A 20,729-nucleotide genomic window follows, 5' to 3' on the forward strand; every position below is an offset into this window, starting at 1 on the left:
CTGATGATAACATTAAGAACCAGAATAATACCACATAAAAATCCAAAGTCAAATCACAACACCAAAAACAAAGCTAAAGCATAAATCAGAAGTGAACTTGACCATTTTTATTAAGACTTTATATTAAGAAAAATAGTTTGTGGAGAGTATTTTAATGCCCAGTCAAGGCCTTGAACATCCTCTCTCTTAGTGAACTTTAGAATGGAAGCCATGTCAATAAAACTCTGTTAAAACAGAACACAAACAGAAGGAAAAAGAACATTTAAGCGGCTGCATGTGTGGTTAAATATGAACCTTTGATGAATATCCTGTGATGAGCGGTGTGTCTTTGTATCTGCTGTGTTTTTCGCACCAACACGAGTCTTACTTTCACAGTGAAGAGTACTGTTTTTACTGATGTTTTAGCTGAACAGACGAGCAAAAAGTGGCTTGTGAAAACGTTCCATACAGTAAGATATCAAATATTTAGAGTAAGGAGTATATGGCATGTTTGGGAACGTAAATACATGTGCTTCGTGAATTATGTCAAGTCATCTTTTGGCAGGCACATTGTATACACTGCTAGTTTGATTACATCACCTTGCAATTTTGGTCATGATTTGAAAACTCTTAATTAACTTAAATGCTAGTTTGGCAGTTATTGGCTTAAAAAGTAAAAAAATAAAATAAAATAAAAATAAAAATCTCAGTCCTGAAGTAGAAAGTTGAACTTCCCAAAGTCAATCTCATCAGGCATGATGAGCCTGTCTTCCCTGGCTTTGGCTAGCTTCTGCCTCAGGAAATCTCGTCTCTCTGTCCACTCCTGCAGCTCCTCTAAGCTGTGGGCGTAGTCGCAGCACACACTGTCAGGACAGCCGTCATCAAACCTGTCAAACATTAACATGTACAGTGACATAACCTCCTAAAGTCGATATGGTGCTATCAAAGCAAGCTTATTTACACATCCAGCACACACAAAATTGGTATTCATTTGGTAAGTTCAATATGTATTCTTCTTCTCTGTGTGTTTCACGATACACATTTGAGCTGGCACCGTGCTTCAAACACTTGAAATCGTGTTCCAGAACAAAGGTCTTACTTGGGACAGAGTTCAAAGCATGGACCAGGGAAACGGTAGCTCCACGTCAGAGCTTCGTCCTCTCCCTCACAGCTGAACACCCGGTCCTTGTGTCTCACGGTGGAGATGTGCTGCTGCCACTGCCGCTCACCATTACTGTGCCTACCACACAGACGACAGTGGAAGCCATTCTAAAATACACACACGCGCACACACACACGCACACACACACACACACACACACACACACACACACACACACACACACACACACACACACACACACACACACACACACACACACACACACACACACACACACACACACACACCATTATTATCTTCTTACAGATGCATAGTCAGTAATGTGTATGTTTTAGTTTGGTGCAGCTGTTTTTGGTCTTTGACTTTACTGAACAACAAACTGTACCCACCATTGGCTCAGCATAGTCAGTTGGCATGACGATATATTTCTCTTCTGGGACCGGCTGGGTGAGCATGGCTTCGTCTGCTTGCCGGATGTGGGCGGTTAATGACAACCACATGTCATATATCTGCTGCATTTCCCGCACTACAGGCACAAATACAAATCCGTCATATAAAGTTAAAGATTTACATCTCGATTTCTGGCCATTTTAGCAACATTTCAAAGCTGTATCCGTAGCCGTCTGCTTACTGCTAGCAGCTCAAGCTTAAATTAACCGCTACTAGCATAACACATCCCTGACTGAGCTCTCAGTGATTGAGTTGCATTGTCGGTAATGTGGGTCCCATGTTTGGACAAGGAAGAGGAACACATGTAACAAAAAAAAGACAATATCTTTGGTTCAGCATCAATTTAGATGTCTTTTATTATTCTAATAACTCACAGTCGTTATTCTTCATATACATCCACATCTCCTTCTCCTCTTGGCTGTGAGCGAAGGTGCAGTTCCCTGAGTAGTTACATTTCCTTTTCTTCAACATCTGGGTGCATATCTGCCAGGAGAAAACGTAATGCTGTTAAACACAAATAACAAAATGCAATACAAACTTTCAACTGACACCACAACAAAAGGCAAACTTACACATTTCCGTTTTAAAAGCACCGGCTATACAAAATATAGTAAACATAAAAGAGAAGAAATGCAAGAAAAAGATTGGGGAAGAGCCTTGCTCATCAGTGTAGGAATGTCTTTGATGGGTCAAAGCCCTTGGTTGAAATATGCTTATTGTATTAAAGTGCATAAGCGCAGAGGAGGCACACCTACATCATACTGCACAGGGAAGTTCTTGGTATGTGGTAGCGGTCGGACCTGAACCCATTTACTTCTCTCCAAGGACTTGACCAGCAGTACCCATCGCTCTTTAGTCCACCTGAAGGTGACGGCACAAGATAACACAGATATGGAGCTGATGGATCATTGTGATCATCTGTGATTTACCAGTTTTATATGAGGACAACATCCAACCTTTCACCGCTTTTTAATCTGTGGCTGATATATAATAGGATCTCTAATAATATGACGAGAATGTATTTATACAGTCGGAAAATAATTCCAAACTTGTACAGGAATTGTGCTCATTATCTTTACTCACGTGTGCCTGGCCTTGGCAGTGCAGTACTTCAGGGCTTTGTCTGGTTCACTGATCCGGCCGTCCCGCAAGCACTGAGCACAAGCAAACTTCATCCTCATGTTCGGACTCTTCCCAGCTCCTCCTCCTCTTGCTTTGCTCCCATCACCTCCAAAAGACAGCTGCTTGAAATGATAAATATAATATTATTACACATCATAATATGTATAAGATTGGTAGTCATTTGACAACATTTACTCTTCATCTTTCACTTTTCATCTGCCAAATGATAACTATGAAATGAATCTCTAGGATACTTTTTTCCCTTTTAAAGCATTTTTTTATTTTAATTACACAGAATTTAAATAAATGAATATAATAAGTTTGACAGTAAATACAAAAAATAAAGAAATAAAGCTCCGTAATTTACAAAAGGTGAGAAAAATTCAGTCATTCAGCCAGAAGACCAGCAGTGAGGCGGTGTCACTGCTTCAACATGTGGGTTCATCCCATTTACAAAAACCAGAAGAAACAGAGAGGATGCTGGACAAGTTCACCAATAACAAACTGTGACAGCTCGCTCTATATGCCGGAGAAAACATTGTGTTGTTTCAACGAACAACAGAAATAATGTTAAAATGGTTTCTTACTCTATTTCCTTTATGTTTGCTTGAGTTTTGCTCCTTGTTGTCGTTATATTTTGTCGATACTTTCACAATCTCATCAGGGCCGATACCTAAAAATAACACAAGCACATGCTCATTTTAGGACACAGTCTATTGCTACCCTTCATCAGTGTTTGAATATTGTTAATCAAGAGGACAAATAAAAAACGCTCTTGATTCTATTATTGTTATTATGTATAGATATATTTATATGTGTCTGGTAGACTGCACCTGTGTCGCGCTGCACCCTCCAGGTTCTGAGCTCTATGACGGAGTGGGCGTAATAACAGCTGTCCTCTCTCTGGCAGCCGTACCGGATGGCTTGGCGGCACAAATCCAAGTGGCACAGGACGCTCAGCGGTCGGACCTTTTTGTAGTTCACGCTGTGGGTCCGCACCACAAACGCCAAGCACCTGACGAGCAAAGACGGAGAAATCAGAATGTGTTTAAGGTGGAGAGAAACACGCAAGAAGTAAAGAGTTGGCGTATGAGTGAAATGAGCGAAGATGAGGACTCTCAGCGGCACATATGTTGTAAACACGCTCACTTATTGGCATCGAAGGTGTGGCGAGCATCCAGGTTAGAGCAGATGGTGCGATCGTCTCTACAGCGCTTACTGATGATTCTAGGTTTACTGTCAAAGCATTCCTACAGACAACAAATACACGACAGGAAAGAACAAACAAAGACAGTACGTTTGGATATTAAGAGATGACTGTCTTTAACACAATATTAATGAATATTAATGACTACATCTATGATGATACAACAAGAAGCTGTGTGAATGTTCAAGGCACACAGGCATATGAAGATTAAAAGCATAGAAACAGCAGTGTGTGGTGTAACATGCATGCTTCAAGGCAACTGGTACTTTTTAGGTTTCTAGTGTTTTTAATACTGAGACTGGTTCGTTCAGTAACAAGAGTTAAATATAGGAACAAATCAATCGGTATATATAATTAGGTAAAGCAAACGTGACATTTGAAACCATGATTGTAGAATAATAATAATGATTATTATTATTCTAAAGCTGTATGAGAGCACTAACCTGACAGAGGAACATGAACATGCCCTCGATTTCCTGCAGAAGGCGGATGATGCTGTTCACAGGGTCCAGTTTTAAACCCGATGTGTCAAACAGCAGGTTTCGGTCCAGCGTCCCCCTCCGCTCCTCTGTCCAAACGTCAATCTCCAGCTGGTTATAGGCAAACGTGCAATTCTCTCCGAACTTGCACAGGCCCAAATCCCCGGAATTCAGCAGCTCTGACGTGAAAGAAAACACAGTTCTGTCACACGTCCACGGTCATGGTTCATCACTCATTTTTATAACAAGTTCCCTCTTTCACCGTTTCCGTGAATTCATGCCTCATCAACAGTTCCTTCACATTCAAATGTTTCTGACCAATCAAGGGTGGAGAGGAAATGTGCCTTGTTCACATGAGAAAAATGTAAACAAGAGGTACCATCCCCCAAAACTACCAAGTCATATCCTATAAATCTAAACTGCCTTCCCTGACACAACCACAAAGTATGATGAAACACAAAGAGACGGTCACCTTTCACATTGTGATCTGAACTCTGATATCAGAGTCAGTAAACAGTCCTGCTAAGGCTAAAAAAGATAACTAATGATAAAGAGAGTGACAAATGTTCAATTTACGACAGGATGGGCTTCTTCGAACTGACCTGCTACTACCCCCAACATGCCATGATGTGGTCCACACACACACACACACACACACACACACACACACACACACACACACACACACACACACACACACACACACACACACACACACACACACACACACACACAGTAAAGCTGAGGCTGATGGGAATGTCATTTGTGGACCAAAGTGGTGGACCGACCATCAATAAGAGAATTGGGTGTCAGATGGTCTATAGTGCAATGCGGCTAGAATGACTAAAATCTTTTGTACTACTCATTTAAGGTATCAACAAAAGTATTATTTTTGGCATCAGTACTGAATTTCAGATATTGATAATGCTACTATATTGACACCCAGCCCTATGTGCAGAGCCCAAAGAGTTATTGGGAAGTTCACCCTTTTGCACCATGTCAACAAATGATTAACTATGATTTCCCTCTGAAGATTAGAACCAGCAGTCTAAGCGGCCTAAGCGGCCCATAAAACACACCGGGATGTGTGAACTCAACCTCGAGTCTGACATCCTGACATCCACTCCTCTCCTCTCTTTGCATTCCAAAGGTCTGTAAAAGCAATTCGCTCATCAAACGCAATAAAACATCCAAAGACATTTTCAGGGTTCCCACTGCTACAAAAGTTAAACATTTGTCATGTTCCATTTTACCTTCACAATAAAGCAGCATTGCATTTGATGAGATAATACTAGGTGAGTGAAAAAGTACCGTTCGCTGGTGTTTTGGGCTCTCGCTCACTGTTTTGACCCTGGCTTCACATTCAATATTTTCAAACTCTCTCAACAATATTTTTTTCAGGGCCAAACAAGATTTTTCTGGTCATTTGACTTCCTCTCGCAATTTTGTTGGCTTTTCAAGGACGAGTGGGAACCCTGATTTTTGTCTCTGGCTGTCTTTTATTAAAATTGCACACCAGATTGAAGTGTTTTATGCAAATTTGGTTATTTTCGACATAAACACAAACAAAATAAAAACCCACAACATGAATTACGCAAACACGTTTTAGCTACAATAACAAGCAATGAACAATGAATGCCGACCGACAATTCACCGGAAGACATCCATTTGATATTGAGTTACTTACCTCTGCAAAGTACAAACGGCCCACTGAAGGAACTCCAGTTAGGAATCTGTCGTACTCTGGTCCACTCTGAAGGATAACCTGCCTTCACTCTACATAGCAGAATGTCTCGCCGACAGCTGTGGACCAGGTCTGGTTTGTGAACAAATGTATAAATTCCGTGACCTGAAAACGAAACAGGGGAGGGTTATTTTTTTTTTTTTAAGTTTAGGCTTTTTAATAGAACAGAAAAAAGTAGGAGTATGACGCACCATGCATTTTGGTATCTCCACTTTATAACAAAATTCTGCATTCTTAATTATTTTTTTGCATTTTGGTCAGGGCTTGGAATTTTTCCCTTTCTACAACTTAAAAAAAATGGCTTCAGGATGCAGATCAACCCACCTTTAAAGATGCTCAAAACAGGGAATATTAAAAGGACATAAACCTGTCTGGATGTTAAAACTATCAGCAGCAGCAGCAGCAGCAGGATCATTGTGGCTTATTGCTACACTACAGTTAGTTTGAGACGCACCTCTCCGAGGGAAACAGGCCGAGCAGGCCTGCAGGAACTCATGAGTGGACGACAGCGGGTTAGAGAGCGCAACCAGCGCGGGGTTCTTCTTCTCCTTTGTTGCCAAGGTGAGAATAAGATTTCAGTTAATGCTAACAATACAGACAACCACAGAGCTGCTAACACAAGCCAGATAAGCAAGTCTTACTTTGGAGGTTTTCTTTGGAGATCGCATTACTGGAGCTGCAGCAGTTTGAGAGCCTGCGATACCTGAGAAGGAATAACAGAAAAATAAAGGATGATTATGTGTTCACACTTTGCAGTAAATGGGCTACAACATGTCCAGACACAAGTGTGGTCATTTTAAAAAGGGGGAGCACTTATTTAAGGTACAGTAAAATACACTTCATATTTTGTTTATTCTCATTTCCCACTGTACCTGTATCATACATTTCTAGCGTAACCGATCATAAATAATGAAGTTTATTCTTACTTTTTTGTGTGCAAATAATCAGATATTTGTTATTTAAAACTGCATGCTTTCTCTTTATAAGTCAAATAAAACAATATGAGGGCAAAAATAACATCACACTTCGATTGCTCTGCTACTTGCCGTCATGCTTTGCCAATAATATAATAAGTCACCAAGAAATCATAATCACCGGTTGAGCTGAAATCGGAGAGAGTGTCCAGGCCCGTTCTTCCCATGGAGATCGCTGGCAAAGTTGCCACAACACCTTCCACTGAGGGAAACGAGTCCAGGGCATCAAGGGAGTCGAGCGCGTCCACAGCTTTCACACCAGTTTTCGGGACATCACCACTCTGACCGCCTGGATCAGAGACGGTCTCCAGAGGAACTAGTTCATCCAGCAAATCAACAAGGGACTTTTCACCGCCGTCAAGCTCGGTTTTGGATTTACTTCCAGCAGCACTTGGAGTCGTATCCAGGAAGTCATCCAGGGAATCAAGGCCATCCAGAACGTGCAGCTCCTCGAAGGTCAGTGCTAAGTTTGTAGCACCAGCGCCACCTCCAAGGCCAGCGGTCAAGAGCTCGTCCAGGGCCTCCAGTGTTCCAGCTGTGGTGCTGCACCCGCCACCTGAAAAGGAGTCCAGGGAGTTGAGTTGGCTGACGGCCGAGCTGAAGAAGGCCGGGGGTAGCTGGGGTGTTGGGGCGGGCAGGACAGACGGGACCGTGTGATCGCAGGTCGAAGTCCTGAGTGCTGCCTGGGGGGGGGTCTGAAAAACATGGAGAGAGAAACTGGAGTGAAGATGGATGAAAAAAAAAAAAAAAAAAAAGGTGAAATGAGACAGAATGTAAAAATGGAATGCTCAATTTAAGGATTACATTTGAAGGTTTTGATGGAAGTTGGCTGACAACTGCTGGGCAATATCAACACAATTCTGTTACGTTTATGACAATATTATTACATAAACAATGGATCAAATGACTGAGGGGGACACTCGTAGTGATGACCTCATAGAGGATTATCACCCGACTCAGCAATTTCCCTCAGCTCTGCAGACCTCGTTTTTCCTGATAAATCTGCAGTAAAATACCTGAACAGCACCAAAATGGCAGGCAGACAATGTTAGCAACTAGCTGGGGAAGAAAGTGCAACATCTAGCTGCTAAATAGCCGGATATTTCCCTCAGGAGTTGGTGGAGATCAACACAGAGCTAAAAATAAAGTGAATATTGCACTAATATTGGATTAATGTCGCCCCTGCAACAATTTGCTAACATACACATCAACTTTACTAATGAGAATATATGTTTTATGTGATGGATTAGGTATCCAAAGCAAGATTTAACTTAAGTTGAATTTACTGCACTGGAATGAAAGAAAAAGTATGCAAGGTTACTTTTTTACAAAACAGTTACTTTGAAAAGAGGAGGGTTGTTTTACCAGACGTGTAATTCCCAAAGCTTTGAAGATAATTACATGCTCTTCCATCTTAGTAATCCTTACAACCAAGTACACCTTCATTGCCCTATCAGTGACAAAGGTTTGTTTACTGGTCAATGCAGCACAAACGCAGCACAAAACGCAGACTTTACCTCAGTTGGCTCCGTCTCATTAGGGAAGCAGTCAAGCAGGCTGTCCAAATCGTCTCCCATCAGCTCGGAGTCCTCCAGAGTGTCCACCATGTCAGGTACTGAAGAGAAGGCAGGTTGGCGGCAGGGAGCTGGGGAGGGAATGGAGGACTGAGGCATGCTGGGAAAACTGACTAAGGAGAAGCAGTACAGAATTTCTTTTAAATTTTACTGGTAAATTTCCTATAAATATTTGACAAACGTTATCAAGGAAACAAAACAAATGTGGAGACATACATGTTGCCTGTATTGTTATGGAGACAATTCTGAACAAGTCAAAGTCATAAATTCACACCTGGTGCGAGGCCACTGAGAGGATTCATACCATTTCCTACATGAGCACCAGACACCTGGAAGTGAGAAAGATTTAAAAAAGCATTTGTAGTTAAAATCAAATCAACAATCTGCAAACATGTTTGATGGTGAAAGCTATAGAAATGATTGAACTTGCCTTGATGGCTTCAGCAGTCATGTTTCCATTAGCAACATCTCTTGTGATAAGTCCTCCTTCCTGGGAGAGAAACCATAACATACTGAATATGAGAGACACAAATCTGCACCATGTCTTCATTGGAGTTAGGCAATAAGAGGAAATATGCAGTGAGACAATCAACAATCAAGAGAATTTTCTTTTCTATATAGTATATATAAAAAAACCTGGGTAACCATTTCTTTAATACTGCATTAATGTGATTCTAAGGTATTCAATTCAGTAGATAATAAAAAAATGTGTTGTTTTTCAAATCATTCAAGTCATGATGATTACATTGATATCACGGTGTGAAATGACTTACCAAGATATAAGACAACATGCATGCCCACCCCTAGACTGCATCCTATCTGACCATGACAGAGCTAAAGACTGAGAAAATCCTTTACCATTATGCATTTGCATTCTTCAGTGAACAAAATCTAAAACTAAATTATTTAACAAACCTTTACGCCGACATATGGTTTCCGAGTTTTCAGTCCCAGATGGATGGCCAGCTCCTGTGCGAGCTCATTCACCCGCTTGTCCTGTTAAGAGTTAAACAGACAACGAACAAATTAATACATTGCACAAGCTACAGCACGTCTGTGACTTTTAACATGTAGTGTTAGTACCACCTCGGAAATGTTCCATGGTTTTGTCTTGTGTCGTGCATAGTTCTGTTCATGCAACCAATGCTACACTTTTACACATGTATCCAACCCAAAAAATAAGAGGGAGATGTGGCTAAAAGTTTAGCAGACAAGGCTTACGGTCTACAGCTAACACTATCACAATGACAACGATGGCGGTTGTTTCCATGGTGAAATGGTACAATGTTTACCATCTTAGTTTATCATGTTACCATTTGCTAACTAGCACAAAAAACAAAACAATGAGTACAGCTGAGGTTGATGGGAATGTCATTAGTTTTAGACATACACCAAAGTATTGGACATACTGGTGAGCCTAGATAAAGTCAGGGGATCACCAAATCCACTAGGACTCATCCTGAAAGGAACATAAATATCTGTACAAAATTGTTTGTGATTTATGGCAATCAATGTCTTAGACCTTTAAGCATCAACTCTCCCAATTGTCTCTTTCCTTTACCAGACGAGTAACGAGCAGACAGTCGGTGGTGCAGTTGTAGGCCTCCTTGTACTTCCCGAGCTCTTTCAAACAAAGTGCCTTCCTGTACAGTGCCCTGCGGCTTTCCTTACACACTTTCAGAGCTCTGTCGCAGTCCTTCACGCAGCGCTCATATTCCCCCTGTGGGAGACATGAGAGATGATAATACAGGACGTTTAAAAAGAGTCTCAGTAAGACTGGTAGTGTTTTCTAGAAGAAGCCTCATAGTTCAGGTGTGGCGGATGGTGAGGACACATGGTGAGGCTTCCTTTGTTTTATAAAAAAAAAAAAAAAATCTGAGTTAATAGTCCATTTATTATTTAGTCCAAATTCTTGCAATACATCAGAGACTGCTGCTGACTGCTGCTGACCACTGCAGGTCAAAGGTTTTGGTTTTCCCAATTCCAGCGTTGAACTGAATATTGATATTGATATTAGGACTATCAGCTAAATATACTATGAATAAAACCAAACATCTGATTTTCACATTTTTAGGAGGATGATGGTTTCGCAGGTATTTGTTCATAAACAAAAATATTGGACAAACGGAAATGTTGACCTGATTATCAGTTGTAAAGGACCTCTGAGAGTGTAGGGTATTTTAATAGAGTGTTCCTTTTTTTGTCTTTTATTTTGGACATTTTATCACTGCAGTCGGTGCATTTCCTGTCGCGCATAATGGAAGCATCTGCATCAGACTGTAGAGACTCAGACCACATAACGGTTGCCTGTCAGGCTAGCGAGGAACTTCGCAGATCTGGTCGCCAACGGAATCCCACAGAGAAGATGCTTGCATTGCAGAAAGAGGAGGCACACAAAAGGGAGAAAAGGCTCATTCACCTTTATGAACAATGGAAGATCCAGGCACGTGAAGCCAGAGAGCAGCTAAAGTCAGACATTCCAGAGAGTCAAATTGTAGCTCTTATAGACATATTAGAGAAAGAAAAGGACAATGTTACAGATATCTATGTGCAAATTAGAGATCACATCACTCCATCTAGTGAGACAAGACGTTGTGTTGATGCTTGTGAGGCAGTGACAAAGGACATTATTAAAATCGCTTTCGAAAGAATGGCATACATAGATGGTGATTTTGACACTGAAGAAGTTAAACAACGTCTTCGGGAGCTGCTCAATAGAGACTATGCACACTCAGTATATGGATCAATAGTCTCCCCTTCAAGTCAACACTCAGTGGACACCATCCTAGCTGCTAGCAGAGCAGAAGCAGCAGCAGAGGTAGCAGCGAAAGAAGCAGAGTATACAATGTTTCTGGAGGAGGAAAAACAGCAAGCAAGGTTTCAACTACTAGAGGAACAGCAGAAAAGAGATTTTGAAGACCACAAACGTGAGCTAGAGAGACTGAAGGCAGAGAAGAATGTCAGGGCTGCACGAGCCAGATTATCAATCTATAATCAAGAAGTAATGCAGGAGGGCAGTGTGTGCTCTGCTGACTTTAACACAAGAGGACAGGAAAATGTTTCTCCACCACAACCTGTGTCCTCAGCTCTCATCCAACAATCAGCAAGAATTCCAGCATATCCTACACAATCTGATGTGTGTGATCTTGCCCAAGCAGTTCAAGATAGCATAGCTATGAATCGCCTTCCAGTGCCAGAGCCATCTCTGTTTGTCGGCAACCCGATCCAGTTCATTGAGTGGAAGGCCTCATTCATATCACTCATAGACAAAAAGAACATCTCGTTTGCTGAAAAACTGCATTACTTGAGAAAGTATGTAGGAGGTCCAGCCCGAAAGACACTTGATGGCACACTATACAGAAATGATGATGAGGCTTATAAAGATGCATGGAACCGTCTCAACCATAGGTATGGTCAGCCGTTTGTTATACAGAGAGCATTCAGAGAAAAACTGGCAAGCTGGCCAAAGATCCAGTCTAAGGATGCAGAAGGACTCAGAAAATTTGCTGACTTTCTACATGCTTGTCAGGAAGCCATGCCTCATGTTAAAGGTCTTAGCATTCTGAATGACTGTGAAGAGAACCAGAAGCTGGTCCATAAGTTACCTGACTGGGCAGCATCACGGTGGAACCGCCAGGCCACTCGAGTTATGAGAGACACGCAGGAATTTCCAAACTTCAAGGACTTTGTCACTTTCATGGAAATGGAAGCAGAGATTGCCTGTAATCCAATAACCTCCTTTCAAGCACTACACTCATCGGAGTCACCAACAGAGAATCGCCATCTCAAAGAAAGGAACACCAAATCCAGTGTTCTCCATACAGAGACAGTTGCAGAGACTGAGAATCACATGCAGCCAAAGACAGGCTTAAGGCCCCCCTGCATGTTCTGTCAAGACAGCAAACATGGCCTGCACTATTGCCCTGAGTTTAAAGGGAAATCTCTGGATGAAAGAAGAATATATGTGAAGGACAGCAGACTATGTTATGGTTGCTTAAAGCCAGGCCATGGTGTCAAAGAATGCTGTCACCGACACTCATGTGACACCTGTAAAAGGAAGACACCCAACTTGTCTGCACGACGACAACTACAGTAAAGTCAAACCAGTGTTGGTCTCTAACCAGATCATAACAGAGAGAGCAGCCACCACACTGTCACTCAATGTGGAGACTGAGGAGCCATCTACCAGCTCCTCCATGATCGTGCCAGTGTGGGTTTCTTCTATCAACAACCCAGGTATAGAAAAACTTGTCTATGCCCTGCTTGACACTCAAAGTGACACAGTTTTCATTGATCAAGAAGTTAGCCGTAGCTTAGGAACCAAGGCACATCCTGTAAGACTGAAGCTAACCACCATGATTGGAAAGGATACATTAATGCAAAGTGAGAGGGTCTCAGGTCTCAGAGTACGAGGTTACAATTCCTCAACCCTCATTGATCTACCTCCTTCCTATACCAAAGATTGCATACCAGTGAATCACACACACACATTCCTACCTGTGAAACGGCAAGACAGTGGACTCATCTCTGCGCACTAGCAAATGAAATTCCACCACAGTTAGAGTGTGAAGTTGGTCTTTTAATAGGCTACAATTGCTCAAGGGCACTGGCACCACGGCAGGTAATCTTAGGAGGAGACAACGAACCCTATGCAGTTCGCACGGATCTCGGATGGAGTATTGTAGGTTGTTCATCACCTCACGATGACTCACTAAGCATCACCATGTGCCACAGAGTTGCTGTCAAAGAACTTCCTCCAGTGGCTCCATCAGATGCTATCAAGGTTCTTGAGTATGACTTTAAGGATGTCAGTAAAGACGGATGCTTTCTGGGCATGTTAAAGGAAAGTATTCAAAGGAACAATCGTGGCCACTATGAGATGCCACTCCCCTTCAGAGAGAGACCACATCTCCCTGACAATAAGCAACTAGCCACTGTCCGGCTGAGCCATCTTAAGAGAAAGCTCCTGAACAATGAGAAGTACAAGGAGCATTATATGAAATTCATGGAAGAAGTAATCAAAAAGGGTGATGCAGAGGAAGTTCATGACAATGGGAAGGACGGAGAAAAATGATATATCCCTCACCACAGGGTATATCACTCCAAAAAACCAGAGAAGCTTTGTGTTGTTTTTGATTGCTCAGCCAAGTACAAGGGAACTAGCCTAATTGACCATCTACTGTCTGGCCCTGATCTGATAAACAATCTTTCTGGTGTTCTCATAAGATTCAGACAGCACCACAATGCCCTGATGTGTGATATCGAGAAGATGTTTCATCAGTTTCATGTGTGTGAGGCCAACAGAAACTACCTGCGATTCCTTTGGTGGAAGGATGGAAACCTGAATGCAGAGCCGCAGGAGTTCCGCATGAAAGTTCATCTGTTTGGTGCTGCATCATCGCCTGGATGTGCCAACTACGGACTGAGACATCTCGCCAAGGAAAATGAGAGCCTGTTTCCCCTTGGCTCCCAGTTCATTCTGACAGACTTCTATGTCGACGGCGGTGTCACAAGTATAGAAAATGTGAATGACGCTATTCAGCTTGCAAAGGAAGCCCAGAAACTCTATGCTATGGGTGGGCTGAGACTGCACAAGTTTGTGAGTAACAACAGATCAGTGCTGGAGAGTACACCACCATCTGAGCGCGCCAATGAAAGAAACACTCTTGACCTCGCCCCCAGTGATTCCACAATGGAGAGAGCGCTTGGCATCCTCTGGCACATTGAAACTGACAGCTTTAGATTCCGTATCTGTCTAAAGGATCAGCCAGCAACACGGCGTGGCATACTATCCACAGTTGCCTCCCTTTATGACCCACTGGGGTTTGTTGCTCCATTTCTGCTCACTGGAAAAAAGGTGCTTCAGGAAACATGCAGAAATGGCCCTGGCTGGGATGACTCGCTCATCAGTGAGCTGCAACCAGTGTGGAAACACTGGAAGAATGATCTGGCAAATCTGGACAAAATCAACATACCACATTGCTATATGCCAGCTGACTTTGGAAGGGTCCTGAAAAGAGAGCTACACCACTTCTCTGATGCAAGCACATACGGGTATGGCCACTGTTCTTATTTGAGACAAGTGAACGAAGATGGAAGTGTTCATTGCACTCTGGTCATGGGAAAATCCAGAGTAGCTTCCATTAAGGTCATAACCATCCCCAGGTTAGAGCTGACTGCTGCTGTCATCTCAGTTACAGCAAGCAACATCCTGAAGGAGGAGCTTGGCTTTGAAGAGATTGAGGAATACTTTTGGACTGACTCCAAAGTGGTTTTAGGATACGTCTACAATGAGGCACGTCGTTTTCACACATTTGTGTCAAATAGGATACAGAAGATACATCTCAGCACAACTCCACAACAATGGCAATTCGTTCCCACTGACAAGAACCCAGCAGACCTTGCCTCAAGAGGTTCAAGTGTAAGCCAGCTTCTCACATCAAACTGGTTTACAGGACCTCAGTTTCTGTGGGAGAAAGGAATACCTCCAGCTGCAGAGGTCTTCACAGAAATCGCGATTGGAGACCCTGAAGTCAAAAGGATTCAAACACTGAATGTGCAAACAACAGAGCAAGTAAATCTCTCTGACCACCTGTCAAAGTTTTCGTCATGGTATACAGTCACACAAGCCGTTGCACGTCTCCTCCGTCGTGTAAAGAAGGATAAGTCAGCAGGTCACAGTACGGTGCGGAAGCGAGTAGCTGCACAGCAGGTCATCATAAGAAACTTACAGAGACAAGTGTATTCAGAGGACATTAAGCTGCTCAGTAAAGGATCCTGACTCCCATCTCAAAGTAAACTGCATCACATGGATGCTTTTCTTGATCAAGATGGGATTCTCAAGGTGGGAGGGAGACTGAAACATGCATCGCGCCCTACTTCACAGAAACACCCAGTGATTATCCCAAAGGATCATCACATTACCAAGATGATAATAGCTCATTGTCATGAGAAAGTTCAACATCAATGAAAGGGTATCACCATGAATGAAATCAGATCAAACGGATACTGGATTCCAGGAATCAACAGAGCCGTTGCATCACATGTGCATCAGTGTGTCAAATGTAGGAAACTCAGGAGATCTGTTGAAGAGCAGCGAATGGCAGATCTGCCGTCAGAGCGCGTTGATCCATCACCACCATTTACCTATTGTGGAATGGACTGTTTTGGTCCATTTCCCACCAAGCAAGGGCGCAAGGTGCATAAGCGATACGGCCTGCTCTTTACATGTCTCTCCTGTCATGCTATCCACATCGAAATGTTGAATGACTTGTCAACAGATGCCTTTATTAATGGCCTTCGTTGTTTTATTGCTATAAGAGGAGCTGTACGTCAATTGAGATGTGATCAAGGAAGTAACTTCGTTTTTTTAGTGCGAAAAACGAACTGAAAGAAGCATTAGGGCAAATGGATGCTAATCGGCTAACAACATTTTTGGCTGAAAAGCAGTGCGACTTCATCCTGAATGCTCCCCATTCAAGCCATGTGGGAGGTGTATGGGAGAGACAAATTAGAACAGTAAGGAATGTTCTTCGTTCTACTCTCTCACTCTCTTCAGGCAGTATGGATGATGCCTCTCTGCGGACATTCTTTTATGAGGCAATGGCTATTGTTAATAGTCGTCCACTCACAGTTGACAATCTGAGTGATCCAGACAGTCCTGAACCGCTGACACCCAATCACCTGCTTACCATGAAATCTGGTGCAGCCTTGCCACCTCCTGGCAGATTCATCAGAGAGGACATGTATGCTCGTAAGAAGTGGCGTCACATTCAGTACCTTACAGAGCAATTCTGGAGCCGCTGGAAAAGAGAGTATCTCTCCAATATTGCCACCAGACAATGCTGGCATACCCCAAAAAGGAACCTGAAGGTTGGCGAAATCGTCATGGAGAAAGCAGATGATCGACCACGGAATGAGTGGAGACTGTCCAAAGTTGTAGAGACAATGACTGATAGAGATGGACTAGTGAGGAGAGTAAAAATTTGTTTCGGAGATCAGAGATTGGGAAAGGAAGGACAGCGTTGTGGCAAGCCATCCATCGTTGAACGTCCTGTTCAGAAGCTGATTCTACTCCTAGAGACTGGTTAACTTCACAACCGTATCCTTTACTGTATGAAGAGTTTAAATGTGGACATTTCCGAAGTTACATGTGGTATTTACTGAGCCTTTAGAGTTAAGGTCATTTTGAGTTTAGAAATCATTCGTGCCTTTGTATTCCATTTTATTCTTAAAACCACTCGTGATTTGGTGGGAGTGTAAAGGACCTCTGAGAGTGTAGGGTATTTTAATAGATTGTTCCTTTTTTTTGTCTTTTATTTTGGACATTTTATCACTGCAGTCGGTGCATTTCCTGTTGCGCTTTTATTTTTGAAGGTACAAAACCGGAAGTAGGTAGTCAGAAGCGGGACAAAATGAAAAGTCGCTAAAGAGATGGAAAAAAGTAATAAAAACAAGGAAGAAGGTTACGGTTTTGTTTAGTTTAGCACCTGGCCGATATGGGCACAAGGTTAGTACCTGTTTAAGTTTATTCTTTGGAAAATGTTGTTTATGTTGCTACGGTTTTTTCTGTTTTTGTGTCAGCTCAAGCTAACCAACTGCTGTTTCCGCTCGAAGGCACCGCCTTGTGGTCAAATGTAGCATGTTAGAGGAAGGATAGGGAAGATGCTAAACAGTGTTCAAAAACGTTTGTCTTTACTTATTTTTCTTCATAGTTCTTACGGTGTGTTCATTAAAGACTTATGGACCATCAGTTCAAGACTCCAGACCATTATTCAGCCGGGGATGCTACATCAGTTATTACAATTATCCCTGAGGGGGACATGCATGTCTGAATCAAATTATAAAAGGCTATGCATCCAAAAGCTGACATTTCACTATGAATCACAAAAGTCAGAGGATCATCAAAGTCATTGGGACTCATCCTCTGGGGACCATGATAGTCTGCACAAACTTTAATGGCAATCTATACAGTAGTTGTGATATTTCAGTCCAGGGGAGAAAAAAATGCAATTCAACCGTGAAAGGAATATGTAATTGTCATGCTATCCTGCTATGAATTATGCCTCTGTGCTCACTGCTTTGTACTATAATATGCTACTCTAAAATTTACATCTGAGTCCCTCTTGATATGCCTTGGCCTTCCCTTGAACCCATGCTAACAACCTCCCTTTGACTCTTATCATACTGATGAATAGTCTCCCCCGCTCTACACAGCATTCATCTACTGCCTTGTGGTTGGTGGTGCAATCCCCAGCATTGTATTGTGTGCTGGCTTTCCTCTGCTGCATTATAATAATTTATCGTGAAACATATTTGATTGGGTCTTTGAAATGTAGCACAAATTATAGTGGACTAACCACTGGTATGTTACTGGATGTTTAAGATTAAAAGTTGCGGGAGGCTGAAAAATGACTTCAGTCTGTCATTATTATGAGTTGATCAGCTTTTAACTGGCTCTACAACTGACGGATCAGGTTTGGGTGTGGAGAAGCCTCTGTAGTTCTAATCACAGCTGCATGTATTGACAGTGTCAGTCTGAGCTGCACTCACTGAAACAATCTGTTTACAAAACAGACATGGCGTGTCAGGTAGCAGCCGTTTCTTACCATGCTGTGGTAGGCAGCTGCCCGGTTGACATACAAGCTCTCCAGCAAAGCGTCTGGGATCTGGATCTCCTCTGCTGCAGCATAGTGTGAGACATTCAAGCCTTCAGTGAACTCTCTCACCGCCTGCTCCCAGTCACTGTCTCTGAACGAGGCGTTGCCCTCATCGAGCAGGTTGCACACTAACCGGGTAAGGAAGTCCTGGGAGGGGGGGGGGAAAAAAAAAAGATATGTGGTGTGTCCCAAAAACATTGGGCCCAGTCATGAATAAAGTATATTCAAAAATACCCCGACGCCCACCATGTTGGTTGTTGTAAACATTCATACTGGCCCTGAAGTGATTCCTGATGGGAATGTCATTGGTTTAGCAAGTGTTTAGTCATACACCAGTTCATGAAAGGTGAGCAGATCGCCACAGTTATTAGGATATATCGTCTGGAGACCATGAATTTCTGAAGACATGTCGCTTAAAAATTGTAATATCAACTTTATGGTGGCTCTAGAGGAAATATCAGTAAGATTCATCCTCTGGGGACAATAAATGTCAGTGCAAAACTTCATGGCAATCAATACAATAGTTGTGGACAAGAAGAATGATTACAGCAACCAGTATATCTTTCCGAGTGAGTCTCAAGAGTATTACATATTAATTGTCCAGTCTTTGATTGTGCATGCAGCCAGGAATGAACTGAGAGATGTTAGGAAAGAAAAGACAGGGATTTCAGTGAGAAACAAAACAGAGAGCAGAGTGAGGGGTCTGGGATTTCAGCAACAACTATTGAACAGGCGATTGTAGATCATAATGTGCATAAAAGCCAAAGCTTAAGAGTGAAGAGACAGTGGAGACAGACATAACACAGTATTAGTAATAACAGGTGGTACCTGGTAGCCCTCAGGCTCTGGATAAGCCAGGGAAGACCTAGAACACAATATATAAACTTGCTTAGAAAAGTACTGAGACAGCTGGTTATCGAGGATATGAGTCATTCGTGGCCATGGAAGGTTTCACTTTCAGTCAGGGTGAAATCTAACACACAAAAATGCATCTCACTGTATAAATTTCAGAGAGGTCCTTATCTCCTCCTTGCGTTTCTGTCTGGCAGGGTCCATGCTTGTTATCTGGGGAGAAGACAAACAGACCACAAGTGAATTTAGTAGCCAGGACTGCCTGATGGTGTGTTCATAGTGCCTGTGAGCTGGTGTACACCCACTTCCTTCAGGAGCAGAAAGCAAGAAACGACCAGCTTTGTCACCTCGTGCAAAGACACACTTACCAAGCCCGGCTTCGTGTTCATTCCGTATTTAATAAATGTACAAACATCCAACATGCAAGCCCCATGCAAGCACGTTTCCCTCGCTATCATAGCGCGAGTGTGGCCCAACTTCAGACACACCTACCTAGGGAAGTGAGGAAGTTCATTGAACCAAATATAGAAGTTGGAAGTCATTTAGTGTCCAATGGCGGAAAGACGGAGAAACTGTCTGCTGCTGAGAGCTCGAGCAGACGCTGGTAAACAGCGAGCCGAGGAGGAAGAGACTCGTCGAGGCTCCGTGTCTGACTTCGGCACCAAGTTAAGTTTCGATTCCCAGCAGCCCCAGTCCATCCACGAGCCAGCTGCGAACCTCCACACTGGCCCTTTAACGAATGGAGGGTTTGCTAGCCCTGCGTGAGGTCTGGCATCTCTTCCTGTGTACACAATAGACCCCACCTACTCACACTCTGCCATCTCTACACAACTTGTTTTCATTCTTTATATCACTCCTCCCTTATTTGACACCATTATAAACATTATTGTGGGAACAATAACCGTGCCATCTTTGGTAACGATACAAAGAACCAAGTGGTGCTTGACAGATTGTACTCCGTTATTGGCCTTATTCAGCTTCATTAAAGAATACAAAAGCAACAGCTATAACCATATACACAATCAAATAGATACATAAATACATACATCTGTAAATGGATCAATTCAATACATTATTTTTTACATTTAATGGGTCAATAAACCAAGTTCCCATATACAACAAAATTAATAACTATACTTAATTGTTGGCAATTAATTTATGTTTTCTTTTGATTGCATGCGATCTTGCCAAATCAAATCGTTAAACCTCTGCACTACTGTTTATTTAGTTGATTTAATATTATTCTGTTCTATTCACTGTGTATATAGTGTGCATTTTTTATATAACATCTTTACTATATTATAACTGTATATATTGTGACATGTGTATTTTTCTTGTATTTTTCTTTTTATATAATATTAAGATTTTTTAGCTGTGACCTATTGCTGCTCTGTAACCTATTGCTGCTTGTAACAAAATAATTTCCCCTCGCGGGATCAATAAAGTTAGTATCTATCTATCTATCTATCTATCTATCTATCTATCTATCTATCTTTGCCTCAACAATATTTCCCACAGACTGGATACAGAAGTGAACGTAAACGCATCCAGCAGCGTTGTCCAATA

At 42.3% G+C, this 20,729-nt stretch overlaps 1 protein-coding gene across 6 annotated transcripts; it reads right to left on the minus strand.

Annotated features, from left to right (window-relative positions):
• Positions 1-92: 92 nt before the first annotated feature.
• On the minus strand, positions 93-19,899 carry LOC137878348 (zinc finger CCCH domain-containing protein 7B-like). 6 transcript variants are annotated; one of them, XM_068718631.1, is made up of 23 exons: positions 19,656-19,899; positions 19,309-19,376; positions 19,140-19,176; positions 18,261-18,458; positions 10,214-10,372; positions 9,568-9,648; positions 9,083-9,142; positions 8,927-8,981; positions 8,596-8,765; positions 7,200-7,773; positions 6,746-6,807; positions 6,559-6,652; positions 6,048-6,209; positions 4,325-4,539; positions 3,824-3,924; positions 3,508-3,689; positions 3,262-3,347; positions 2,636-2,796; positions 2,308-2,413; positions 1,927-2,035; positions 1,492-1,628; positions 1,079-1,248; positions 93-866 (listed from the first exon to the last, which is right to left on the minus strand). In XM_068718631.1, exons 2-23 carry the CDS (start codon positions 19,365-19,367, stop codon positions 686-688), a joined length of 3,159 nt encoding a protein of 1,052 aa, XP_068574732.1. In that variant the 5' UTR covers positions 19,368-19,376; positions 19,656-19,899; the 3' UTR covers positions 93-685. The 6 variants fall into 6 exon arrangements, with proteins under 6 accessions (XP_068574732.1, XP_068574731.1, XP_068574730.1 ...); XM_068718630.1 differs by lacking the exon at positions 19,656-19,899 and adding an exon at positions 19,532-19,618 and having other exon boundaries at positions 8,596-8,723; positions 8,957-8,981; XM_068718629.1 differs by lacking the exon at positions 19,656-19,899 and adding an exon at positions 19,532-19,618 and having other exon boundaries at positions 8,596-8,723.
• Between the last annotated feature and the right edge of the window lie 830 nt (positions 19,900-20,729).

The sequence above is a fragment of the Cebidichthys violaceus genome, unplaced genomic scaffold (genome assembly GCF_023349555.1).
Source record: "Cebidichthys violaceus isolate CVI_PGR_0920_01 unplaced genomic scaffold, fCebVio1.0.p SCAF_23, whole genome shotgun sequence".
In the NCBI taxonomy this organism is placed as follows: Eukaryota; Metazoa; Chordata; class Actinopteri; order Perciformes; family Stichaeidae; genus Cebidichthys; species Cebidichthys violaceus.